Source organism: Dromiciops gliroides, chromosome 2 (assembly GCF_019393635.1).
Source record: "Dromiciops gliroides isolate mDroGli1 chromosome 2, mDroGli1.pri, whole genome shotgun sequence".
Taxonomy (NCBI): domain Eukaryota; kingdom Metazoa; phylum Chordata; class Mammalia; order Microbiotheria; family Microbiotheriidae; genus Dromiciops; species Dromiciops gliroides.
This window is the reverse complement of record NC_057862.1, coordinates 372,143,578-372,171,528: the sequence shown is the minus strand read 5'-3', so window position 1 is coordinate 372,171,528 and position 27,951 is coordinate 372,143,578. Positions and strand designations below refer to the sequence as shown.

General features: G+C 41.9%; 1 protein-coding gene across 2 annotated transcripts; it reads right to left on the bottom strand.

Moving 5' to 3' along the window:
• Positions 1–437: 437 nt before the first annotated feature.
• On the bottom strand, positions 438–27,951 carry COMMD7 (COMM domain containing 7). 2 transcript variants are annotated; one of them, XM_043989360.1, is made up of 9 exons: positions 27,751–27,951; positions 18,556–18,609; positions 17,795–17,897; positions 5,722–5,778; positions 5,603–5,640; positions 4,636–4,726; positions 3,967–4,016; positions 3,339–3,387; positions 438–1,699 (listed from the first exon to the last, which is right to left on the bottom strand). In XM_043989360.1, the coding sequence occupies exons 1-9, from the start codon at positions 27,832–27,834 to the stop codon at positions 1,623–1,625; spliced, it is 603 nt and encodes a 200-aa protein (XP_043845295.1). In that variant the 5' UTR covers positions 27,835–27,951; the 3' UTR covers positions 438–1,622. The 2 variants fall into 2 exon arrangements, with proteins under 2 accessions (XP_043845295.1, XP_043845296.1); XM_043989361.1 differs by having other exon boundaries at positions 18,556–18,606.

The window sequence follows — 27,951 nt, the reverse complement described above, 5'->3', positions numbered from 1 at the left end:
TCACCAAAAAAAAATTTAAAAATAGGGGCAGCTAGGTAGCGTAGTGGATAAAGCACTGGCCCTGGATTCAGGAGGACCTTAGTTCAAATCTGGCCTCAGACACTTGACACATAGCTGTGTGACCTTAGGCAAGTCACTTAACCCTCATTGCCATGCCCCCCCCCAATTTTTTTTTTAAATCATAAAAAGGGACAGCTAGGTGGAACAGTAGATAGAGCACCGGCCCCTGGAGTCAGGAGGACCTGAGTTCAAATCTGGCCTCAGACACTTTACACTTACTAGCTGTGTGACCCTGGGCAAGTCACTTAACCCCAATTGCCTCACCCCCCCAAAAAAAAGATTAAAAATTTTAAAATAAAGTACATGAATTCCAGGTTAAGAACCACTGGATGAAATGATTTCTAAGACCCCTCCTTGCCTGGACATGCTGTGGTCCAAGGGCCCTTTCAAGTTCTTACATATTCTTTTTTTTTTTTTGGTGAGGCAAACTTCACCACCTAGCTGCCCCAAGTTCTTAAATATTTTAATCAGCAATTTGTGAGATGTGATATACTAGGCTGGAAACTTAAGTCTCATGTCAATAGCAAAGTAGACACAGCTTCTTCATGTGGAAAAGGCAGTGTGGCACTGTGGTATAGAATGCTAGATTTGGAGTAGGAGGACCTAAGTTTAAATCTCAGCTCTGTGTGAGATGGGCAAGTCACTTTCCCTCTCTGGCCCTCAGTTTCCTCATCTACAAAAAAGGGTGGTAGACCACGTGGCCTCCAAGGTCTTGAAAAGGCTCCAAGTCTATGTCCTCTTTTCTTCAGGGATTTAACCGGAAGGCACTGCTGCCTTGTTCCTGCTCCTGCCCTGTCCTTAGAGTACAGTGATTTCCCTGGGCTTTCCCTGGATTCTCTGTTCAGGTCCAACCCAAACTTTGATCATCTTGTCTCCCCAAACTGTCATCACAAACCCTCAGAAAAGAGGGAGCTTTAATCCAATGTGCATGAACAAGAGGATCAAGGCCTCTTCTTCAAACCCTTTATTAGACACTTAGATGAGGCAGAACTCAGCCAGGGAAAAAGACTCCTAAGGAGGCTCAGAAGATGACAACCTTCACAGGGCAGATGCAGAAGAAAAGACTGAGTCAAGGCCTCCCCTAAACAGAAGTCTTTGAAAGAGGAGCTCTTGGGTTTACATACAGATATATCATTAAAATAGGGTCTCACAGGAGAGAATCCCCACCATACAAAGTAAATGCAATTTTTTTTGGTTTTGTTTCAGATTCTGGCTCTCAGGATACTGACAGTGAGGTCCTCCCCTGCCTAATTTCAAGTTAACTCTGTTCTATATTTAGACAGCAGAGTTTGGAAGTTTGAGAAATAGGAGTTCTGGAGGGTGGGAAAGGAGGAATGTCACAAACTGGCTCCACTTCTCCCCCTGTCAATGGTTTAAATATTTGAGACATGGTCTGTGTGATGAATGGTTATTTCATGAGTCATGAGTTTATGTGGTAATTGTATTGGACTCCCTAGTACAGAACAGTGACCCTTTCTAGGGACACCCCAGCCCTTGAGCTGTTACAGGGCAGGCCACAAGGATAAGCAAGTTACATCTCTCTGTGCCTTCTTCCTTCACCTTCAGCAGAAACACTCCATGCTGGCTCTGACACGTTCCATCTCACTCAAGAAGTTATAGAATTGAGGCAGGGTTAACTCTAGGGAAATAAAATTCAGTATCAGATAAAGGTTTCTAATTTCTATAGACTCCTCAAAGGGTTACTTTTCATAAACAGCTTTTTTAAAAAAACCTTCCCTTCTATTGGGCCTACAGCTACTGAAATGCCCCCCCTCCCCCCCAAAAAGGGTCAAAATCATATAAAAGGGTGAGAAATGGCAGATTTCCACAAAATAAAGGACAATCTTCCTGGTGTTCAGAGTGATTTTTTCAAAGACAGTTTTAAATGTTTTGTATTATTCGGTTACAAGGGAAGCTTCTTAAGAGCAGGGACTCTTTCATTTTTGCCTTTGCATTTTCAAACCCTGACAAAGAGCAGGCCCTTAAGAAATGCTTGCTGATTAATAGATTTATGGATCTGTTTTTGTTTCCCCTAACTATAAGCTTCTTGAAGGCAAAGTGATGCACTGTTTCATCCTTATAAGCAACCCTTCCATGTTTATCAGAGAATAGGTTTGAATCAGTGTTTATGGGATAGACTTGAACTTTGAAGAATTTTAATCCCTGATTCCTATCTCTTCTTTTTGAAAATCTAACCAGCCTGTAGGCTATCCCCACCTTATTTTTGATTTAATCTGGAAGGCACCTAGGTGGGCAGAGTAGTTAGAACACTAAACTTGGTTTTCAGAAGACTCCAATTCAAAATCTCCCTCAGACACTTAGTAGCTACATAAATAATTTAATTTCTCTCAGCTTCATTTTCTTCATTTGTAAAAAGGGGTTAGAAGAGCACCTGCCAGGGAGCAGCTAGGTGGCGCAGTGGTTAGAGCACCAGCCCTGGAGTCAGGAGTACCTGAGTTCAAATCCGACCTCAGACACTTAACACACACTTACTAGCTGTGTGACCCTGGGCAAGTCACTTAACCCCAATTGCCTCACTTAAAAAAAAAAATTTAGAAGAGCACCTGCCTTGCATGGTGGTTGTGAGGCTTAAATAATATATGCAAAGGGCTTTGCAAACCTTAATGCACTCTATAAATGCTAAGCTATTATTATTCAACATCAATTAAGTACCTACTATATGCAGGGTACTTTTCCTGAAAAGAAAAAAATGATAAGAGTTCCTGCTCCCATATTCTCCCCTATTGGAGACTCCTATAAAAGTTGCCATAAGCAGTACATAGGTAGGGCCTAGAATCAGGAAGACCTGAGTTCAAATGTGACCTCACACACTTACTAGCTGTGTGACCCTGGGCAAGTCATTAAACCTGTTTGCTTCAGTTTCCTCAACTTTAAAGTGGGGATGATAATAATAGTAATAACAACAACAATAATACCTCCCAGGGTTGAGAGGATCAAAGGAGATAATTTTTGTAAAGTGCTTAGTATAGTGTCTGGTGAGCTTACTATTATCACTGTTATTCTAAATGGAAATGCTCATATAAACAAAGACTTTTATATCATAGATGGGAAAACTAAGGCTCTGAATAGGGAAATAACTCACTGGCGATGACACGAATTCTTAAACCCAGACCTGCTGACTGCCACTCCTTTTTACCCTAGCCTTCTCACAAGACCTCCACAAGTGAAGAAAACCTAAATTTGGGTCCAAGTCACAGAGAAGAAATGCTTCTGTTCTGGGTAATAGGCGGGCTCAGGAAAAGGGAGTTAGAACTCACCTATATATATGTTTTCAGTCTGGTTTCCTTTTTTAACCACCAACTTCAACTGACAGAGAAAAAAACAAGATACAAAGCTGTTGGCTTTTAATTTCACGGTTTCTGCAAACAGTCTGATTCTCCTCCCAAACCTAAGCTTCCTAAATGTGTCCCAGTATCTGGTAATCAAACGTTTTACATAAAACATTCATCATGGTCACTCGTGCCTCTAACCTCACAGAAAATCCCAGAGCTGAAGAGCTGAAAGACAGCTCAAAGGTCATCTTGTCCAAACCAACCTCTCACCAAAGCCCAAATCCTCACAACAGCATTATTTGACAAGGGGGTGTTAAGGGGCCTGTGCTTAAAACCTGCCCACGATGACTAAGATACACGAAGCCCTTTATCCTAATAACAAGTCAGGGATCTATGGGGTGTCCCATAAGTATTAGTGCAGTTTAAAGCTATTGAAGCTTAAATTTGCTAAGCATTAAAGACTGGGGACTCCCTATATTTGTTTCTATGAATGTTCTCTGGAAATATAATGCAGATTTGATCCTAACTACCTTCGTTCTATAAGATAAAAAAACAAAAGCATGCATATTTCCAAAAGTTGTGGGGGTTTTTTTGGGGGGGGGGGAAGACTTACTTGTAAAAAAATACTCCCCACTTTCTGCAGTTCACTGCTCCCTGATGTCACTGTGACACAGAAGGGAAAATCAAGAGGATGAGATGTACCAAGAGACACTCCTGAAGGGCTTGGAAGTGTTTGAAGAGCTTTATTCACACACATGTCTTACTGGATGGCAGTTTTAGGAGCCAGGCGCTTTTCTGTGTTATTATTCCATTTTACAGATGAGAAGACTCAGGGAGGTGGAGGGACTTTCCCATTGTCACTGAGGACACCTTAAATATCAGGATGTGAAGCCAGGTGTTGCTAACTACAAATTAAGCCTTCTGCTTCTTATGTAATTATGCCATACTGGGTTTCCATGAGAAGGACAGCAAGCAAATCACTGGCCCAAGTGTTACTGGAAAGATCCTAATTCTCTAGACCATCTAATGGCTCATCAGGCCAAGTGGAGACAGCAAAATTAGAAGTTTGGCCAGCTGGCAGAGCAGGTTACTAGTGCCTTCAAAGCTAGAGTTAGAATCACTGCTGGGCTTGGGCAGCAGGGTCCCCAGTGAATTATGACAAAACCCCTTCAATGAGAGGGCAGAATCTTCCCCATTTGAAGTTCCCTTTCTTCCAAAGAAATTTATCCACACACCTCCCCTCCTCCCCCCATTAATTTCAAACCTGGCTCAGGCTAGTTACCTCCAAATTTCCATTCCATATCTATAAGCTGGTTGATCATCAATGTCTGTCCTATTGCCCATCGTGCAAGTGTGGGAGACTTCTGTTTCCACTGCCAGAATAAAAATAAATTTAAAAAATCACATGGAGAAACAATATTTCTTCTTTCTACCATTTCCCCCATTTCCCAATTCCCTCCCCATCCCCAAAAAGAGATTCAGCAGACGTAAGAAGGCCTACACCCCCCAATCCAGAAAGGGGGCAAGGAAGAGGGAGGAATTTCAGTATCTTCTTTCCAACATAGCCATGGTGGCTAGTATAAAAATAGTGAAATAGCACTTCTTAATTTTTAAATATTTAAATCCAGTGGGGGGGGGCATTCACTGAAAGCATCACCCCATTTATATGATGATAAGAGAAACTCACCCTTATACAGCACTACAAAGTTCTTTTTTGACAACAACCCTACTGAGGAGTGCAAATTTTATGAACTCCCTTTTAATAGATCCAGAGGTCAGACTCTGGGCCTCAAAAAGGGTCTCCTGACTTTAAGCCCAGTACTTTTTTTCCTTTTATTTTCTGAGGTACAGGGAATGCCCAATGAGGAAACTGTCCTCACCAAAATGGAGAGTCAGGCACCTGCCCCCACAATACACAGTCTTAGGGATAGGGGACAGAAGGGCAGAGACACTGGGGCTAAAGGACTTGCAGGGGGTCACACAGCCAGTCTTTTTATCAGACATGGGGCTTGAACCTAAGCCTTCTTAATTCCTGCACCCTGCCGGGCCTCCTCCCCAATCCTATGGAGTGAAAACCATTAAGCCTAACAGAAGTGATAAAAAGTGGTTGACTGTCTTCTCCAAATCAGTATTTTTCCTTTTATGAAGTAAAACATGAATATCCACATGAATGAGATCACTGATGCACTGGAGTATTGGAAATAAAACAAGAAATCTTAATTAATCCTGATTAAAAGGAATTGAGATACCTTCTCAGAAAAATAAGTGGCTTTCTCTTCACTGAGCCCTGAGGGAGAAAAGAACTAGGATTAGCATAATAAAAGGCACCAATCACTTAATATTTAGCAGAGCCAAATAAAGGGCCTACCCAGAGTAATGAAATCTGCTCTGACCTGCTCAGCAGTCATATTCTTCTTCAAGGCACCTAGGAAGCAGAAAGACAAACTCGTTTTAAACCTGAGAGCAGTCAGCCTTTGCAGGTTTAATGAGTGTCCTAGGCTGTGCAGGAGAGACCAAAGAAATAAAAGACTTAGACCTATGTAGAGCTTAAAATCTAAAATGGAGAAAGGGAACAGGCAAGAATTAACAAGACAATCTGAGTCACATATTAAGCAATGTACAAGCCAGGTATTAGAGGATAAAAAAAACGTGAGGATCATGGCACACAGCAATTGAAGGGATATAAAAAATCATCTGGTCCAACCCCTTATTTTACAGAGAAGGAAACTAAGGCTCAGAGAAAGGAAGTAATTTTTCCAAAGGAATAAAGTGGCAAGTCTTGAATTAGAATCCAGGACCATGGATGAATTATGAGCCCACTACATGAAAATTCTGGGACAGGTACAAAGGTAAAGTAACATAAACTGTCCTATACAGTGTCCTCCGGAGGTTTTTAATATAACTGACATGGGGATGAAGACAAGGGCTTGCTGTGGAGACTGACTTTTCTATGAAAAGAACTGGGGCGCTGTATGATTCAAAGCTCTAGTTCTGGTGTGGCAAGTCATTTCTCTTCCTTGGACATCAGTTTCCCCCTCTGTCAAATGAGGGGGTTGGGCAAGGACCTGGAGGTGCAAAGGGAGTAAGAGAAAGGACTAACATGGATCCTCAGGGAAGTTTCCTAGAAGAGGCAGGAATCTAGCTGGGTCTCTGAAGGATGACTTCTTATGAACAGGTTAAAAAAAGGTTGGCAGTGGGAGGAGAAGAAATCACATTTTGCAAGGCAAAATCATTCTCAGAGGAAAACAAGAAAGGAGATTTTACAAGACTCAAGTTTTATAGATTATACTGAGCTCCTAATCAACTTGTGGGAAAGAGACATAACCCCTTTCTTTGTAGATTCTATTTGTTTAAAGATATCAGCTACTAGCTTTGTGACCCTGGGCAAGTCACTTAACCCCAAATGCCTCACTAAAAAAAAAAATAAATAAAAAATAAAGATATCAGCTGAATCTTGTAGGAATTAGACTTGTGGCTAAGTTGCCAACCCTCTGGCTAACAGCAGCTGAAATTCTAAAGTTCCTTCCTAGCAGACCCAATAAAGTTATCCCTCTGAAGCCTTGGGGACCAGCCCCTGCTGAGCCTCCAGGCTTTGTTCTGGAGTCAGGATGAGAGGATGCAAGTCTCTGAAGCAATTCGGGGGACAAAGTGTTTATAAATGTTTGTACCTTTTCTAGGTTTTGGAAACCAACTTTTCAACCAAAATCCTACAGTAGAAGAGTCACAAATAAATGTCTGGCCTTTACCACTTTACCACTGGCCTCTTCCCAAACCTCGAGAAGAGGATTACAAAACAAGAAGTAAAGGTATAAGCTCTTTTGGGCCCCAAACTGCCTCCTCACCTTACTTCTCCAACACTTGCCATGCCTATGGCCGCAAACACCTGAACAGAAACCATTTAAACAAAGAGAGGAAATCTTTCATCTCAAAAATCTGACAAGACAAGGAAGTCCCAAGTGGAGAAAGGCGAAATATCAGGAAGTGCTATGAGCATTTGGGCAGCCTGGGCAGTCTCAAGAGTCAGCCAACAATCCCATCTGAACTCCAAGACACTGGCTCCAGTGGGGCTACTCTGTAGGGCCCAAGGAATCTTTCATAATTCCTGAAATTTGCCTTTGCAAAGGGTTTATTAAAATGAACTTAAAAAATAGTATGTGTGAAGCACTGTACTAAGTAAGCTCTAGAGATAACAAAGAGCAAATTAACAGTCTTGGCTCTCAAGAAGTTCACACTATAAATGGGGAAGATAGGGCATGTAGGGGAGCTAGCCCAAAGCCCTTAAGCTACAAGATGGCTGGAAAGGCTCAGAAATCTTGAGGATGCATTGGAGTATCTGTCTCATAGAAGCAGCCCACCACCACTGGGGTGGGGGTGGTGCACCTAAGGGTCTAAGTGGAGAGGGACTTCTGGGTTCCCTCCATACAGGGTCAGGTGCATTGGCAGGATGGTAGAAGGTAGGGGGATAGTTGAGGTCTGCACTAAATTCCTGGGCCTCCAATACTTTCTGCCCTTCATTCATCATCCATTCATTGAACAGAGCCCTCACTGTGTGTGCTACACTGTGATGGAAGCTACATATAGGTATACAAAGAAAACCCCTGCCTTCATGGAGCTAACAGTCTAGGAGGGGATTAAGCCATGCACACCTCCAAATAAGTACAAGGACTAAAAATGGGATTTCACTGGCAAAGCTGGCTCCCAGGTTTGGAAATACTTTCTAACAATGTTGGTCAGTCCCTGATCTGGAACTTAGAGAGCTGTCTGAAGCATCTACAAGGCAGTGACGTGCCCAAGGTCACAAAGCAAGAATTTGTCAGAGGCAGCACCTGAACTCAAGTCTTCCTATTTCCCTCTCTATCCACTATGCCACACCACCTCTGAGCTAGATAAAGAGACTACATACTAAATTACAATAGACATATAAGATTAAAATAGGAGTCTGAGGGAGAGATCTTTTGAAGGAGGGAGGAACACTGTCGAGGTTAAATCTCTAAGTGTGCAGAGGATCTTCTCTTAGGCCCCCTCCCTGAGGGGACAGCTTTGTTTGAGAAGTGCCTGGGCCAAAAAGGCTTGGTGTCTGACCAAGACATGGGAGGGTGGAGGGGAGTTATGAATAGGTTTGAGCTGGAGTTACAGGCTTTGGGACCAAGACTTTCTCATTTGAGCTTTGCTTTTTTGGTCAGGAACACTAGGAAAGGTTATTTCTCAGGACCTCATTTATTATCATTAGAGAAGGAAGGTCCCTAGACTGAGCCATTGTGAAAAAATTCAGGGATCAACCTCATCCATGGTACTTTTACCCTCTGCTAAAACAATGAGCGCAGAAAATTCTGTGGGTCCTTGCTCAAAGCAAGAAGATAGGAAGCCTAGTTCAATGCTCACAGTAATAGGTGGTCGATGTGACTAAAACAGAAAGGAAACTATGCCCAAAGGGCTATAGAACTGAGCATACCCTTTGATCCAGCAATACCACTGCTAGTTTTATATCCCAAAGACATCCCCAAAAAGAGAAAAAGATGTATTTGTACAAATATATTTATAGCAGTTCTTTTTGTGGTGGCTAAGAATTGGAAATCAAAGGAATGCCCATCAATTGGGGAATGGCTAAACAGGCTGTGGTTTATGATGGTGATGCAATAGTATTGTGCTATAAGAAATGACAAGCAAGATGATTTCAGAAAGATCTAGAACACTGAACACTGGCCTAGGAATCAAGACAATATGGGTTGAGTTCCAGTTCTAACTTGCTGTATGATTTAACCTGTAGGAGCCTCAAGTTTTCACATCTGTGATACAGGGCCAGTAATACTTGTCTCACTAATCTCATTAGGCTGTGGGAGATGAATTAACAGAAGAGACTGCTAATATGAGCCATTACTGAAAAGCCCTAGGAGATTATTTTTCAAAGACAGAGCCATTTTGGTCAGAACTCCTGGTACCAGTGTGAGGGGCCAGAGGGAAGCTAAGGGAACAGCAAAGATTTTGCTTTTGCTAAAATTTGATGGAAAGTTAGCAAATACTGGGCCATCCATCTCCATAAGCTTGTTTAGTGTCACAAGGGAAGAAGGACGCCAATGTAAGGCTATTGTGAAAAAACACCAGAGGAAGAAGGGGGAGAAAGATAGAAGATCCAGTTTCAAGAATTCAATAAATATGTACTAAAAAGATTGTCTAGTGATACCACACAGTTTAGTATCTACTTAGGCCTCTTACAACCTTGTTTCCCTTCTAGGTTCAGCTGTAGGGCCACCTCCTTTGTAAGACCTTCCCTAATTCCCACCACCCCACCCCACCTCACCCCACCCAGGAGACCCTTTATATTTATTTTGCATTTGCGTATCTTTTTTGGGGGGTGGGGGTGGGGGCAATACAGGCCACACAGCTAGTATTGTCTGAGGCAGGATTTGAACTCAGGTCCTTTTGAATCCAGGGCAGGTGCTTTATCTAGCTGCTCCCCAGATACTTATCTTTGCAAAAGTCCTTCCCCTATCAACCCCACCCCCGAGGCCAATATAACCTCCTTGAGGTCAGGTGCACAATTCTATTTTGGTCTTTGCTTCTCAGCTCCTAGGATTGTGACAGACACAGCCTGGACACCTCTTAACTTCTGGGTGAAGTAAAAAATGATGATTGAATGTGTCTGGCCCTCTTCATACACTTGCCTAAGACTTTTCCTTGCAAACGAAAAGGTGCGTAACCCCTAAGTCGATGTTGAGGAGTGAGTTTTAGAAGGAACTGCTTTTGAAAAGTTATTGATGTAATGTTTCTCTCTGTCTTTGAATACCTCACCCCACGATAATGACTAGCACACAGGAACTAATAACTCTGCTGAATGAATATCTTACCCCCTAAAGCTTCCTATAGCAGCAAAGACCTCTACAACAGCAGTCTCAACTCTGAGGACCCTCAACAAACCCTTAACTGAATGGCCAATAATAGCGGAAAAGGTTTCCAATAGTACAAATACTGTGTAAATATTTTGTATAAAAAAACCCAAAAAACAGCACATCCCCATTTAATACAGGAACAGGAACAGGAACAGGAAAAGAATGTATAAGTGACTTGCCCAAGGTTACACAGCTGCTGCTCTTTCTACAGGACTGTGGGCTAAGTGTTAAGGATATAAAAAGGTATGAGATGGTGTGGGGAACTTTATCTAACCAGAAAGAAAAGATATATCATAAAATAAAAAACCAAAAACAATAGGCCATGTCTTCTTCTGTGGGGCAGTGGAAAAAAGTCTGGGCTATTACAGCAGTCCAGGAAAGAGATGGTGAAGGTCATCCTAGTGGCTTCTTAAGGGTAGAAGAGACAGGTCTCAGATGTGTTATGGAGTTAAAATCAACAGGCCCTGGCAAGTGACTGGATACCAGGTGGTGAGGGAGAAGGGTCAAAAAACATGTCTCTGAGACTTTGAAGCTGTGTCCTCAGAAGCATGGTGATGCCTTCCATAAGAAAGAGGGAAATTTCAAGTGCGGAGATCGATGTGGGGAGAAAAGGAATCACTTCTATTTTAGACACATGAAGTTTGAGGTACATCTCTCTGGTCTTGTCTAGGGTGCCAGAAGTCAGAGGGAAACACTAACATCAGGTGTGTAACTTTGGGAGTCATGTGCAGAAGAGGTAAGTGATGACTGAACAAATGAAATTGGATGAGGTCAAGCAGTGTAACAATTGGAATGATGCCATCTGCTGGAGACTTACTGTAGAAAAGCTCTGCCATGAGGTGAACATCTCTGAGGGCAAGACCATGTGTCTTTTCTTTGGCGTCAGGAAGTGTGTTTGCTGGTGGGAGGAAGAAGGGGGAGCCTGGCGCTCTGACCCGCTCTTTTTCCTGAGGACTCCAGTGGAGGAGCTAGAAATGCGCTCTCCCTTTAATAGATAGATGAATTTAGGCCTTCCTCTCTCTCTTTACCAAATTTTTATTCTCCTTAATAAATGCTTAAAAGTCTAACTCTTGCTAAAGCTTTTAATTTATTGGCAACCACTCATGAGATATTTTAGACAGTATAGCTAGAATTTTAGCCTTTAACAGCAGGGAGTCTAGAGAAGAAGACCCTGATAAAGCCATAGGAGACACCTACACTAAGGGAGTGGAAAATGAAGAAGCAAAGGTGACTGAGAAGGAACAGTTGGACAAATGGTAGGAGAACTAGGAGACAACAGCATCACCGAAGCATAGGGAAGAGAAAGAAAGAAGTCTGATCTTGATCCTGTAGGGTGGCAGTTCTCAAAGTGTGATCCAGGATCCCTGGGAGTCACCCAGACCCTTTTAGGGGTCAGTGAGGACAAAACTACTTTCATAATAGTACTAAGGTACTTTAATTTTTTCCCTTTTTTTTGGGCGGGGGGGGGGGGGGGGGGGGGAGACAATGGGGGTTAAGTGACTTGCCCAGAGTCACACAGCTAGTAAGTGTCAAGTGTCTGAGGCTGGATTTGAACTCAGGCCCTCCTGAATCCAGGGCCAATTCTTCATCCACTGCGTCACCTAGCTGCCCTAGGTACTTTAATTTTTAATGCAGTAAATATTAGTCAATATAACTCACATAAATAAAAGCTCTTGTGGAAAAGGGGCCTCGGCAATTTTTAAGAGTGTAAAGGGGTCCTGAGATCAAAAGGTTTGAGAAATGCTGCTCTAAGACAACAGGAAGCCACTGAGAACTTTCTAAGCAGGGAAGCAACATGATAAAAGGAATATTTTAAGACAACTGATGAGGTATTTATATATAAGAAGGATTAGAAAGGGAAAGACAGGAGGTGGGAGACCAATTATGGGTTTTCCCAGCCTACTTTACCTACTATGGTAGGTTCAGGTCTCCGCTATGCTGAAAACCCTTCACTTGACCTTGGTATGTACCTCAACCTAATGTCCCAGTTCTATCCTCCATTTCTTCATTAGCTCCTCATTCTTCAGTTCTTTGCCATATGGTTTTGAACCCTCAGGATTACTGAAATGATTCTCTCCAAAGTTGCCAACACTGTATCACCAAAGCCAGTGGTCTCTTTTCAGTTACCCTTTTTTTTTTGGTGGGACAATGAGGGTTAAGTGACTTGCCTAGGGTCATGCAGCTAATGTCAAGTGTCTGAGGCCAGATTTGAACTCAGGTCCTCCTGAATCCAGAGCTGGTGCTTTATCCACTGTGCCACCTAGTTGCCCCAGTGGTTTCTTTTCAATCCTCATCTTTGAACCTTCAGCAGCATCTGACACTACTGGCCACTCACTCCCTTTTGGAATACTTTTTCTCCTCTCTTGGATGCTGTGACACCAGGTTCTCCAAGATTTCCTCTTCTATCTAACTGCTCCTATAGCCTAATTATATTTTCCCTCCCCAAATGAAAGTTTTGTTTTTCTTCTCTTTTTACTTTTTCCCTCCTCAGTAACCTCATCTACTCCCTATGGCTTCAACAATTACCCTATGAAGATAAATTTGAGGTCTTTTGTTCTGTTGGACTTTTGGGGAGGCAATAGGGATTAAGTAGTGAGTTGCCCAGGATCACACAGCTAATAAGTGTCTGAGGCCATATTTGAACTCATGATTCATGAATTCATGCCATGATTCCAGGGCTGGTGCTCTATCTGCTGTGCCACCTAGCTGCCTCTTAAAGATGAATTTCAAATCTACTCCTCTAGCCATGACCCTTCTTATTCATAAGCACCACACTCAAATTCCCAACTGTCTGCTGGACAGCTATACTTTGATATCCTCCCAGCACTTCTCATTCAATGTATCTAAACTCTAAGTTACCTTCTTTTCTCTCTTTTTGTTTTTTTTGGTGAGGCAATTGGGGTTAAGTGACTTGTACAGGGTCACACAGCCAGTAAGTGTTAAGTGTCTGAGGTCACATTTGAATTCAGATCCTCCTGACTCCAGGGCCAGTGCTCTATCCACTGTACCACCTAGCTCCCCAAGTTACCTTCTTTTCCCCAAAATCTGCTCCCCCTTCATCTTAACTTTCATATTTATTCTAACAGCACCACACTCCTATTAGTCAGCCAATGCCAAATCCTGAAGTTATTACCTTCAATACCTAATCATTCCTTATGTTTCACATCTAATTAGTTGCCAAGTCTTCCTTATTTAATTTGCACGCCCCCTTCCTTTCCTCTGGATATCCACACACTGGGTGCAGCCCCTCTGCTGCCCCGGTCACTCAGCTGGCCACACCGGGCTTCTTCCTGTCCACAGCTCCACTCTTGCCCACCTGACTTTGCTGCAGCTACAGCAGGCTTTCTTCTCAGTCACAGGGATTGTGCTCTTCAGAGCTGCTCCTAATGACTTTCTTTTGACTCCTTGGGCCTGCTCCTTTCTCACTGCACTTTCACCTACCAGGCAACTAGCTCTGCTTTAAAGTGCCATGTCCAAAGTGTAAGGGGCTAAAATTCTAGCTAGTCTGTCTAAAATATCTAATGAGTGGTTCGCCAATAAATTATAAGCTTTAGCAAGAGTTTAGACTTTGGGGCAGCTAGGTGGCGCAGTGGATAGAGCACCGGCCCTGGAGTCAGGAGGACCTGAGTTCAAATCCGGCCTCAGACACTTAACACTTACTAGCTGTGTGACCTTGGGCAAGTCACTTAACCCCAACTGCCTCCCTTAAAAAAAAAAAAAGAGTTTGGACTTTTAGGCATTTATTAAGGAGAATAAGAATTTGGTGAAGAGAGAGAGAAAGGCCTAGATTCATCTATCTATCAAAGGGAGAGCACATTTTTAGCTCCACTCTCCACCAGAGCCCTCACAAAAGGAAGGGTGAGGAGGAAGAGAAAAGAGAACTCTCCCCACACACTGGCATTCGGTATCAATCCCCACTCAATTCTTCCTGCATAGCTAGTTCTCCTCTCCTCTTCATTGCCAGGAGTTACACTTCTTATATAGACATCCTGCCCAGACTATCTTGAAGGCTAACAAGCTGCCTTTTAAAAGTCCAGCTAATAGCAAGCTACCCTTTTAATTCCACCAAGTAAGAATACCCTGATTTTCTAAAAGATAACAAAACAACAATCCTTCTTTGTACTTTGTTCAAGGCACTAATTAATATCTCATCCATCTTGTCTTTGTTACCTGACCTTTCTGTGATTTCATCAAGTGGAGGGCATGGGGTGGGGAAGGGAGAACAACCTTGACTGATCAAAGATGTCCTGACCAACTTCCTCCCCACACACACTTCTAATCTATTTTGTATTATAGTTATTTGTAGCTATCTCACCTCCATTGTCGGATCAAGAGCTTCTTCAGAGAAGGAACTGGTCTTGTCTCAGTGGCTCCATGAGCACTTAATACTGTGCCTTATATAGAGCAGGTGCCCAGTGTTTGGTGAATGTCAAGACTATTGCAGCAATACTGACATGATTAAGGGCCTGACCTGGGGTAGCTGCAGGGGGATGGAAAAAGGAAGATATTATGAAGGAAGAATTGATAGGACTTGGTAACCACTTGAGGGAAGGGAGAATGAAGAGTTAAAATCAATTCCCTTTTTTTTTAAAGCTTAGGGGACTAATAGAAAAAGTAAAGTCAGGTTTTGGGGGGAGAAAATGGTGGGGGGGCAGCTAGGTGGCACAGTGGATAGAGCACCGGCCCTGGATTCAGGAGGACCTGAGTTCAAATCTAGCCTCAGACACTTAACACTTACTAGCTGTGTGACCCTGGGCAAGTCATTTAACCCCAATGGATGGATGGAAGGAAGGAAGGAAGGAAGGAAGGAAGGAAGGAAGGAAGGAAGGAAGGAAGGAAGGAAGGAAGGAAGGAAGGAAGGAAGGAGGGAAGGAGGGAAGGAGGGAAGGAGGGAAGGAGGGAAGGAGGGAAGGAGGGAAGGAGGGAAGGAAGGAAGGAAGGAAGGAAGGAAGGAAGGAAGGAAGGAAGGAAGGAAGGAAGGAAGGAAGGAAGGAAGGAAGGAAGGAAGGAAGGAAGGAAGGAAATAGGAAAAGGGACCCGGTCAGAATGCCAGTAAAGAGAGAGTTAAGGAACAGGAAGAAAGGCTAGAAATGATACTGCTTGAATCTGCTGAAAGTCAAGGATATTCCTACCAACTAAGACTTTTACATAAAAACCTGAGAAAATGTCAGTTACAGGCAGGCTCAGATGAAGGCATGAATAACCTTCTCCCTTACAACAATGAGCAGTTCATTTGATATGTTGGCCTTACTCTGAGGAGACCGGTGGTTGAACTGTTCAGACCATGTAATTGTGCCTTCACCCAACACTTCCTAAGTTCTAACAGAGTACAGGGCACTGTGCTCAGGGCTACAGTGTCTCTACTTGGATATGACAGGAATCCTGCCTTCATGAATGTCATAGCCTAATGGGGAGAAGAACAAAACAGAAACTATAACCCACAACATTATATGGTAAAATAAATACAAAATGCTTTGTGAGGTCCAAAGACAAAGGTACGGAAGAGAGGAGAAGGAACCCTTCTGAAGAAGGCATTTCAGTTGTGTTTTAGTGAAATAAAAGAGATCCACCAAAGAAAAAAAAGGAGACTATTTAGGGCATAAAGAACAATGAAAAAAAAAAAGGCACAGAAGTGGGAGAGGAAAAGGCAGTTAGCTGAGCTAACAGGCCTGCAGAGCTCATGAATGAAGACAACATGGTCAGAAAGGCAGGGAGAGAGCTACCTAGATACCCAAGAGAGTGACAATACAAGTCACTAAAGAGTTCTGAGCAGAGGGCTGATGGGTACTCCTCCTGAGAGCGACTTAGTCCTCCTATTTCCAAGCCAATAGAATGTAAGCTCCTTAAGGGCAGGGGCTGTCTTTATCTTTGCATCCCCAGGGCCTATCACAGTGCTGGCATATAGGAGGCACTTAAATCCTTGCTGATTGAGTGAGTGCCAAAGTTCACTTGCACCAATGAGTCATCTTTGAGTGTCACGAACAAATCTCAACTAATAAACACATAACACGGTCTAGTGGTGGGGAGGGAGGTCCTGTTCTGCTTTTCCTTCCCCTCCATTCAATTCATTTCAACTCAACCAATATTTACTGAGCTTCTACTGTGGAGTAACCCAAACAATTCCTGGTCCCAAGAAGCATACAAGACAGACACCTGTGAAACAGGTAGCAAAAGAAAAACCACATGATTAAATGATGAAACAATACCGATAAGTGTGGACGGAAGTAGAAAAGTCATTTGTTCAGCAAACATTTACAAAGCACCTACTATGTGCTAGGTGCTGGGGATAGAAAAGCTCCTCCAGGATTACACCTGACTAGAGATCTTTGGACCTGAACTGTGGTATGAAAGCCAGAGGGGTGCTATGCAGGGGAGTTTGAGAGAGGGAAGAGGGAGCCTGGCATAGGATAAAGAACCCTGGGGGGGGGGGGCAGCTAGGTGGTGCAGTGGATAGAGCACCAGCCCTGGAGTCAGGAGTACCTGAGTTCAAATCTGGCCTCAGACACTTAACACTTACTAGCTGTGTGACCCTGGGCAAGTCACTTAACCCCAATTGCCTCACTAAAAAACAACAACAATAACAAAAAGAATGGATGAAAAGGATAGTTTCAAATAAACCAGGGAACACTGTATGAAGCAATATTGAGTGAATTAAGCAAAGCCAGTAGAACAATTTATACAATGACAACAATACTGTAAAGACACAATTCTGAATTGTGTAATTTAAGATTCTAAATGTGGATTCTAATGTGTTCCCCCAGTTTGGGGGAAACTGACTAAAAATCACTGATAAAACGAGTTTAGGTTTTTAAGGGTTTATTGGAAAATAGAAAGAAAAAGATTGAGAACAGAATTCTAACAGTCTGGCATTCCTATCTTTCCTCAAATCTCCTGTGAAGTCCTCTGCCGCCACCACCATCAAGTCCGGAAGCCAAAAAGGCCAGCGCTCTCTGCGCAGGCTCCCTTTCCTCCTTCCTGTCTCCTCCCAGACCATAGGAGGCTCCTCCAGTTGATTGGCTGGTAGACTTGATAGACAGCACCCATGAGCGTCATTTCCTGACGCCAAGGAAAAGCCACAATGCCTCTGAGGCATTTTCCTCATGGTGGAGGTCTCCACAGCAAGTCTCCAGTAGGTGGCGTCATTCCAATCATTACAGAATGGTTCAAGAACTCTCATTAATACAATGGCTAGTCACCACTAAAGAGGACCAATGAGAAAGCATGTTACCAACCTCTTAATAGAGAAGGGAAGAATTCAAGATGAAGAATGAGAACTACGAATGTTTAGATATGGCAAATACGAGAAGTAGTTTTGCTTGACTGTATTTGTTATGAGGGTTTGTTTTTTCTTTTCTTTTTCATTCAACTGAAGAACAGGGAAAGTAAAAGGGATAGAAAATAAATGCTTAATTTATATATTTTTCAAAAAATCAGAAGTCTAAAGAATATATGAATGTTATGGGAGAGAGAATAGTCTTAAATTTCCAACATGAAAGAGTGAATAGTAACATCAATAACAAAAGCATCAAGGACCAACAATATTCATTCACTCACCATTAGGCACTAGGAGAAGGCTTTTCACTATATTCTTTAAGGGCCCAAGGCTGATCTGATTGGTGGCAGCAAAATCAGACAGTTTAGCCAGGAATGTTTCAACCTGTAGCGCAGGAAGAACACAAACATACCGCTTAACATTTAAAAAAATTATTTTTATTATAACCAAACACAAACACTTCAATATACAATGAACAAAAAAGAAGCTTGTTAACGAAATCATGAACTACTATCACATGCTACTATTATGTACAACTTGTTTTTAAAGTCTATGTTAAAAGGTGGTACCAAAATTACTTATGTCCCCTTCTGTACTTTTTTCTTTTGTGTTTTGAAATGTTTGACTGATGCTACCTTCTTTCCTCTCTTCTTTCTCTGTTACTACTCAATGATTGCCCCCTAAAAAAAGCCCTCCTTTGTAACAAATAAATGTGGTTTAATGAAACACTAGCCACATCTGAAAATGTAGGTCTCATTCTAAGCTTCTAATTCTTCACTGTTTTTTGTGATGTACTCCCTCAGCAGTTTAGTGAAGCCCTCCTCAGAATCCTGCTTTTAATTGCTTAAGATAAAATACATAAGATTGCAAAGGAAATCAAATGCATCGAAATAAAGATGTAATTCTATCCCCAGACTCCCAGGTTATGAAGCCCAGCCCATCACCTCTCAGCCAAGAGGTAAAGTCCTTTGTTTCTTTCCAGGCTGTCCAGAACAACAGCTTGCCAGTCAAACACTTCTGGTCAGCAAGTAAAGGACCTTACCTCCTTGGGTTGAACCAAAAAGTAGAAAATCACTTCGGTCAGCGTTGCAAACTGCTGTGAAAATGAAAGCGAGAGTTTCAGTACATTCATCTACTGAGTCAAACTCCTGATTCAACTCCACTCAGGGCTGCAGAATCTTAAAAGTGAAGAACAAGGCAAGACCTCAGAGCACTTGCAGCCCCAAACAACCAACCTCTTCCTCCCCCTCCTCCTCCTGGCTCACTTCCCAAACCAGCCTTTGCCTCCAACACCCTGAAATCTCTTCCCAACAACAAATTACCACTTGCATCCAGTTCACTGAAGGAACGTTATTTTTTAAAATAGCTCATCAGCACCAGGAAGTATTGACACGGCATTTGCTGCCACATAAAGCTGTGAACTGAGGTGAAGATTCAATCTCCATTCTGCTCTAGGCTGCGATACCAGGATTTCTATTGTTCTACTGCAAGACCCAGCTTCAATGCCACCTCCTTCAAGAAGGGTTCCAAGTGCCTTCCAGCATAAAGGACTGCAAAGAGTGCTGGATTTAAATCAAAGGAGAGGATCTAGGTTTCTTCTAGCATAGAGTATTACAAAGAGTGCTGGATTTAAATCAAAGGAGAGGATCTAGGTTTCTTCTAGCATAGAGTATTACAAAGAATGCCGGATTTAAATCAAATGAGAGGATCTAGGTTTCTTCTAGCATAGAGTATTACAAAGAGTGCTGGATTTACATCAAATGAGAGGATCTAAATTCAAATCCTGGGGCAGGAGACCCATTAGGATTATAGGATCACATATTTAAAGACAAAGAACTTCAGAAACCATCTTGGTCCTTAACCTCTGCAGGCTTCCTTCCAGCTATAAATCTATATTTCCCTTTGATCCACCCCAGCTGAAAGCAATCTTTTCCAATTGATTTCACAGTGCTTCTCCATCTGTGTGCATGAGACAGTCAGCAGAGACCCAGGTCTGAATACCTCCTGGCATGAGTTGTATGCCCAATGATTGGCAAGCCACAGAAACGTCTGAGTCTCAATTTCTTCATCCATAAAATAGGGCTATAATGCTACTTGTAATCATTACTTCACAAGAATATGAGGATTAAATGAGATGACAAATGAATATAAAGCACTGTTATTTTCCATTAGACTTCAGGCTCCTTGGGCACTGATCCTGGACTTCTTCTATCCCACAACACAGCTGATAGCACAGACCCTTAATATATGACTATCAAATGGATAAGAGAACTTCAAAGCTAGAAGATTCTTGGGGCACTCCGGTCCAATTCTAACCACAACATGGACAAATGACCTTTGCCTAAAGACTTTTGGTGATGGTCAACTCTAATACTGTTGCATTTTCGGACAATTCTATAACTTGGTAAGATTTTTTTTTTGGTGCTGATCTGAAATTAACCTAGCAAACAGCCACCTAGTAGGTCAGTCAACCAACATGTATTAGGCACCCGCTATGTGCCAGATACTGTGCAAAGCTCTGAACAACAAAACAGTCTCTGCTCTAGAGGAGAAGGGGAGGGAGCGGGGGAGAGAACGAGGCAAAGAACGATGTACAAACAAGATAGATACAGGATAAACTGGGGGTCATCTCAGAGGGAAGACACTAAAATTAAGGACTGGAAAAGGCCTCTTGCAAAAAATGAAACTTTTTACTGAGACCAGACAGGAAGACGGTAGTTAGGGAGCAGAGAAGACAAGGGAGAGTTTTCCAGGCATGGGGGTGGGCTAATGAAAATGATCAGAGATGGGAGATGGAGTATCCTATACAGAACAGCAAGGAGGGCAAAGGGAATGTGAAAGGGGGCAGCTAGGTGGCACAGTGGATAGAGCACCAGCCTGGGAGTCAGGAGAACCTGAGTTCAAATTTCACCTCAGACACTTACTAGCTATGTGACCCTGGGCAAGTCACTTAACCCTAATTGCATCACCACCAAAAAAAAAAAAAAGAAGAATATGGGAAAAGGAAGAGCTGGGAAGGGGCCAGGGGGTGAAGAGCTTTGAAAGCCTAGTAGAATAAGTCTCTTTTCCAAATGAAAGTCCAATATCTGAAGGCTATGATCATGCTGCCCTATCCCTTACTTTTATTGAAATTAAGTGTCCTTTTAGGGTCAGCTAGGTGGCACAGTGGATAGAGCACTGGCCCTGGATTCAGGAGGACCTGAGTTCAAATCCGACCTCAGACACTTGACACTTATTAGCTGTGTGACCCTGGGCAAGTGACTTAACCCTCAATGCCCCGCCAAAAAAAAAAAGAAAAAAAGAAAGAAAAGAAAAAGAAAGGCTTGAATTCTGGGGACTCATGGGGCTTTCTTTTAGACTTGGCTCACACACCACCTTCAGGAGACCTTTTCAGATTCAGCCTAGCCCCTGTCACCCCACCCCCCCAATCCAGCCATCATTGTGGAGAGTAAAGCCTTCAGGACATGCAAACTACCTGTGCAGGTACTACTGCAGCCCCGAGCTCTTAAGCAGCCAGAGCCAAAGTAGACCAAAAGGGAGGGGAGGGGTGGGGGTGTGCGTGAAATCTCACCAAAGTTCTTGGCACCGCCAAATAAGGCAACATCAGAAACAGTTTTATCAATGTAAATGGCCTGGGGGTGGGGAGTGGACCAAGGGAAGAACAAGAATCTCAGGGGTTACCCTAGATGGTTTCTTAGCAACTGGGGAATGACTAAATTTGTGGTACAAGAACATAATGGAATATAAGATATGACAAAAGAGAATTTCAGAGAATCCAGGATATAAAGAACTGATCCAAGTAAAAAGAACACTTTATACAAGGACAACAACACTGTAAAGAAAAATAAACTTCAAAGTCTTAAGACCTCATCCCCTGTAAGAGAGGTGACAGGCAGAAGGTGCAGAAAGAGACATACTTTTCTGGTCATGGCCACAGAATGGGTTTGGTTTGCTGGACTTTATTTGTTACAAAGGTTTTTCCCTTCCTTAGTTTCTCCGTTAATGGAAAGGGCAGTGTTGGGGAAGGAAGGGAGACAGGGAGGACAAAAGAAAAAAATGGGGCTATTGTAGCATTTTTTAAAATGCAAAGAGAAGGAAGCACAGCCAAGCTGGGCAGTTTTGAAAGTAACTTGCACAATTTATTACATACATTTAAAAAAAAGCCATCAGTTGATGAGTGAGATGAGCAGAACCAGGAGAACATTATACACAGTATCAACAACATTGTGTGTTGATCAACTGTGATAGACTTGATTCTTCTCAGCAATACAACAGTACGAGATAGTTCCAAAGGACTCATGATGGAAAATGCTCTACAAATCCAGAAAAAAAACCCAAAAAACTGTGGAATACGGATGCAGATTGAACACATACTATTTCTTTTGGTTTTGGTGCTGTTGTTTTTCTTTTTTGAGGATTTTCCTTTTTGCTCTGATTCTTCTCTTATAATGACTAATGTAGAAATATGTTTAATGTTATTGTACACATATAACCTATATCAGATAGCTTGCTGTCTTGGAGTGGGAGGGAAGGAGAGAGAAAAATTTGAAACTAGAAATCTTACAAAAACAATGTTGAAAACTTATCTTTACATGTAACTGGAAAATAATAAAATACTTTTATGATTAAAAAAGCCATCAGTATGAAATGGAGATTCATGGTTTCATATAGAATTTTCTGTTTATGTTCTGCTCTGTGTATGTAAACACTCGATTTTACACTTGTCGAAAATTTGAAAAAAAAATTTTTTTTTAAATTACACCAATGAAAATGAATCGCCACCTGCTTGGCTTCAGTAACTTAAGGACCAAGGGACTTGATTCTAAAACTCCTTCCTAAATTTGAGTTGTGTCTTTCTTTGGAATAAGAGCTTAGTCCTGAAGAACAAGGATCTTTTTTTGTTTTCCTGGAGCTAAACAGTGTTTTGAATTTAGTTAAGAACTCAATAAATGTTTTTTTTTCTTCCAACCACCCAAGGGTTCATTCATTAGAATGTAAGATCTTCGAGGGCAGGAACTGATTTTTTTGCTTTTTTTTTTTTTCCCTTTCAGTAACCCAGCAAGGCACCAGTACACAATAGCACCAAAAAGAAAAGTTTATTGCTTAATTACTAGCAGTGGGACGCGTGCTGCTGCAGTCCCACCGGTAAAATGAGGCTTATAACACTTGCATTATTTATCTCAATGGGTGGTGGAGAGACTCACATACAATAATATATTAAGCTAATAAGACAATTATCATTTGTATTATCTCCCCGATAGACCACAAACTCCTTGTGGGTAGGGTCAGACTTCTCCATATTCATCTCCTTTAAAGGGTAAGCACAGAGCCATCACAGGTTAAGTACTCAATAAGTATTTGTAGAATGAAAGACAAAAAGTTGAACTTTAAAATTTACAGCCTTGATGTATTTGCTCCCTCAAGGGATAGGCTTCGGGCCCCAAAATAAAGCCAACTCCGGAGCCAACCCCAGGGCAGTAATACCAGGGCAACTTTCTACATTAAGACTTAAGGTTTTATATAAAATTGCTTACAATTTTAGGGAGGGGAGAAATGAAGGAGGGAGAAAGAAAATTTGGGACTCAAATTTCTAAAATTAATGTTAAAGGGGGCAGCTAGGTGGTGCAGTGGATAGAGCACTGGCCCTGGAGTCAGGAGTACCTGAGTTCAAATGCGGCCTCAGACACTTGACACTAGCTGTGTGACACTGGGCAAGTCACTTAACCCCAACTGCCTCACTGAAATTTAAAAAAAAAAATTTATGTTAAAAATTGTCTTTACATATAACTGGGGGAAAAATAAAATATTACTTTAAAAAATTAAGGTTTGTGGACATATGAATTGGTCCAACCTCTGGTAAACTATTTGGAATTATGGGAGAAGAGTCATTAAACTATTCATACCCTTTGACCCACTGCTAGTTATATATCCTAAGGGCGTCAAAGACAGAAAATACCTGGGGGTTTTTTTGGTGCCAAAATATTTATACCAATAAGCATTTATTAACCGCGTACTATACATCAGGTACAGTAATAGGAAGTGGGAATACAAAAACAAAAGTGAAAAAGTCTGCCCTCCAGTAGCTAATGTCCTATCAAGAGAGAAGTGCACATAAAGATAGCAATTTATACAAATACATATACATGTATGTATGTATGTATGTATGTATATACATACTAGCTTCTACTAGGTAATGGTGGTGAGGGGTGTCAGGAAAGACCTCGTGTAGAATGTGGCATCTGAACTAAGCTTTGAAGGAAACTAGGTTGACAAGAGTTGAGGAGATTGTTTATTACAACAGGAGGAAATCAGCGAAGGCACAGAGATGGGAGATAGGGTGTCCTGTATCAGGAATAACAAGGCAGCCAGTTTGGTCAGATCCTAGTGTGCTGGGGAAATAATGTGCAATAAGTCTAGAAAGACAGTTTGTAACAAGGTGATGAAGAACTTTAAATGCCAAACAGAGTTTTTATCTGACCCTACAAGTAACAAAGGATGGGAGTAACATTATCACACCAGTCTTTAGGAAAAATAGCTTAGGTGGCCTGGTAGAGGTCAGATTGGAAAAGAGGGATTTAAGGCAAGGAAGCTAGTGCAGTCACTCTGGCAAGAGTTGATGGAGATTTGAAGTAAGGTGAAGACACTGTAAATAGAAAGAAAGAATGCATGAGAAATGTGGTGAAGATAGACTTGTCAATAAATTGGATATGTAGAATGAAGAGAGTGAGGAGTGGAAAATGATTCTAAGGTTAAAAACCTGGATGAGTAGAAGGATGAAAATACATTCGAAAGAAATGGAAATCTGGAAATGGAGTGGGTTGGGAGGAAAAAATAAGAGTTTCCTGCAAGAGAAATGAGAGATTCAAAATGTAGAATTTGGGGGCTCAGCCAATGTGGAAGCTTGTTTTGCTTGACTACTCATATTTGCATAAGGGTTTTGTCATTCTTTTTTCCATCATTGGGGAAGTGTCAGGAATGAGAAAATGAATGCTTGTTGATTGGGAAAAAATTAATTTTACAAGTAAATATGAGTTATTTTAGACATGTTATATTTGAGATGCCAATGAGGCAGGTAGGTTGAAATGTCCGATAGTCAGTAGGCATTTTTTGCAGAAACTCAGAGGAGACTAGAGATGGATGTACAGAAATGTTGAACAAATTATGAAAAACCAATAAATTATTACTGCTCTGTAGGGTACAATGACAAATTCAGAGAAACATAGTAAGATTTATATGACTATACACAAAAGCAAGAAAACAATGACTACAGTAATGTAAACGAAAAGAACACTAACAAAGTCAAATGTGTTATAACTGTAATAACCAATCTTAGTCCCAGAGAAAATAAGCAATTGCAACTTATTTTCTTTCCTGGAAGGGGGGTAGGAAGTGGTGGGTGGGGTTTATGAGTACAGAAGCTCAGCTCAAGTCCCACCTCCTCAAGAGACCTTTCCTAATTCTCCTAGATGTTAGTCCCCCTGCACCCTCCAAAATTTTTATATATGTATATATGACATATTCACAAAAATATTCTAATATATTTATAATTATAAATAATACAATATAAATCCAATGTTTATGTATAGAGATATTATATAATATGAATACAGATTATACATTTATATATAATACATTATATTAATTATTATATTAATTATATAATTATATAAATACATTAATTATATTATTTATATTTATATAATATTATATAAATATAATATATTTATATTATATTATATAATAAATTATATTATATATAATTTATATATAATATAATATATAATATAATTTAGATATAATTTATATAAAATACATTATAATATATATATTTTTGGTGAATAGGTCATATTTTCATTGGATGTAAACTCCTTGAGGGAAGGGACTGTTTTTGTATTTATAAATGTAACATGGAGCAATGCCTGGCAAATAGTAGGCCCTTATTAAATGCTTGCTGACTGATGTTGAATATACTATCTGATGCAGTCACCACGTAAATAGGTTTTGCTTAACTGTTTTTGTTACAAGGGAAGATTCACTGGGTGAGTTGGTATGGTAGTATATTCAAAAATGAATGATGTTTTAAAAAAGATATTAATAAAGTGTTAATTTTTTTAAGTATTTTTTTTTGTGGGCCAATGAGGGTTAAGTAACTTGCCCAGGGTCACACAGCTAGTGTCAAGTGTTAGAGGCCAAATTTGAACTCAAGTCCTCCTGAATCCAGGGCTGCTGCTTTATCCAATGAGAAACCTAGCTGCCCCCTAAAGTGTTCACTTTAGACTTTTTTTTTTTTTTTTTAGTGAGGCAATTGGGGTTAAGTGACTTGCCCAGGGTCACACAGCTAGTGTTAAGTGTCTGAGGCCGGATTTGAACTCAGGTACTCCTGACTCCAGGGCCGGTGCTTTATCCACTGCGCCACCTAGCCACCCCAAGTGTTCACTTTAAAAAGGTATTTGGTTCTTAAGTTTTGATTGTCTGTTAGATATATAGTTTATTTTCATATTTAGTGCTTGGGTGTATTTTGTAGTTTACACAGAATTCACCTTGTCCTTATTATCTTAATATCATCTTAATTTTTCTAGAAAGGCTTAATCAGAAAAGTGGGAAGCACAACATCCCACTAACAGAATATTGAGGTATTTACTGATGGATCACAATGTAACTTTTATTCCATACCCCACTGTGTGTAAATCGCTGACAAAGGTTATGCAGTAATAATAATAATAAAGTTGACATCTCATTTGTTACAAACATCCCCTTAAGTACAGAACTAAAGGTATTATCACATCCACTTTACAGGGAGGGAAACTGAGGTTCAGATAATTTAAATGACTTGCCAATGGCCACAAAACTAACATGGGGGAATAGGGATGGATTTGAAGGTAGAATTCCCCTAACCATAGGCCTTTCAATCAATCAAAGCTGCTTCTGTTCATGAAACTCACAAAACGAGTTAGAATCCTGGAACTTCAAGGGATGCTGGGGTTTTAGACATCCGTAAGTTATCAGTTCTTAACTCCATGCCTGCAATCATTTTTTTCTTTCAACTTGATCACTGTTATATTTAAATTTTGAGTTCCAAATCTCTACATAACTGCATTTTTTTTAATTTAACTTTTTTTAAGGGCAATGGGGGTTAAGTGACTTGCCCAGGGTCACACAGCTAGTTGTGTCAAGTGTCTGAGGCTGGATTTGAACTCAGGTCCTCCTGAATTCAAGGCCAGTGCTTTATCCACTGCGCCACCTAGCTGCCCCATAACTGTATTTTAATGTAATAGGCTTCCTTTGTAACTCTACGTTATGGATTTAAAAACATTCTTCTTAGAAGGGGTCCATAGGTTTCATTCAACTGCCAAAGGGGGTCCAGGATACAAGACTTGCAAAATGCTTTGCAAATACTATCACATTTGATCCTCACAGCAACCCTGTGGCTAGTATCATTTCCATTTTACAAATGAAGAAACTGAGGCAGGCAGAGGTCAAGTGACTTGCCCAAGCTCATCCAGCTAGCTAACTGTCTGAGCATGAATTGGGGTCTTCTAGACTCGAATCCAGCACTCTCCACTGCTGCCACCTGGCTGCCTGTAAGAAACATTACCTTAAGTCAAACAGATCCTTCCTCTTAGATGATTCTCTTTTACACCAAAGCTAAATTCGGGAAAGGAGAGGCAGGGCACCCACCCTTGACTTACCAGGTCGGTCTTGGCCTGGATGGGGTTCACTCCCAAGAAGCTCCCCCACACTTTCTATCTGTTCAATTGCACCCGGCCCCTAACCCCGGGCTGCACTTCCCCATCTCTGAAGTCACTCCAGTCGCCCCACAACATCAATAAAGAGGTCACTCCTTACACTGATCTCCCTTTGGTCGCCCACTGCTCCCCCCGCTCCTCCCACCCCTAAAATCTCCTTGGCTTTGGTTGTTTTTTCTGGGCTTCATAGGCTCAAAGATTCGGGGATAGAAGGACGCTAGTTCACCCCATCTCATTTTACAAATGAGGCTCCCCAAAGCCCAGAGAGGGCAAGCGACTTGCCTAGTGATGCGTGGAAGGGAACCCGCGGGCCGAAGACGGCGAACCCCGAGCGCTTAATAAAATTAGTCCAGGCACGCGGAAGAAGCACATCCCGAGACCCAGGACGGGACCGGCCCCGCCCCCCTCTCCCTCCTCCCCCCCAACCCCCCCCCCCCCCCGGCAGCCCGGCCGGGCCCCCCTCCCCCACCCCCAGGCCGCGCCGCGCGCACCTCCGCGCTGAGCTGGTTCAAGTGCAGCATATCACTCCCTACGGACTCCGGGATGGGGTCCCGCGTGAAATGAAGACGCCCCATGGTCACACGCACGAGCGCGCGCGCGCGCTACCGTCCTGTCCTGGGTAGGGGCAACCTCCCAGACCACCGCCGCCGCTAGCCTCAGTTTCGCCGCCGTTGTTGGACGTTGCGCGCGCA

Coding starts and splice junctions, on each gene's coding strand:
- COMMD7 (XM_043989360.1), bottom strand. CDS start 27,834: ATGGGGCGTCTTCATTTCACGCGGGACCCCATCCCGGAGTCCGTAGGG. Junction 5,779..17,794: donor CCTTCTCCTAGTGCCTAATG/GTGAGTGAATGA, acceptor TCTGCTTCCTAG/GTGCCTTGAAGAAGAATATG. Junction 4,017..4,635: donor TATGGAATGGAAATTTGGAG/GTAACTAGCCTG, acceptor TCTGTGTCACAG/TGACATCAGGGAGCAGTGAA.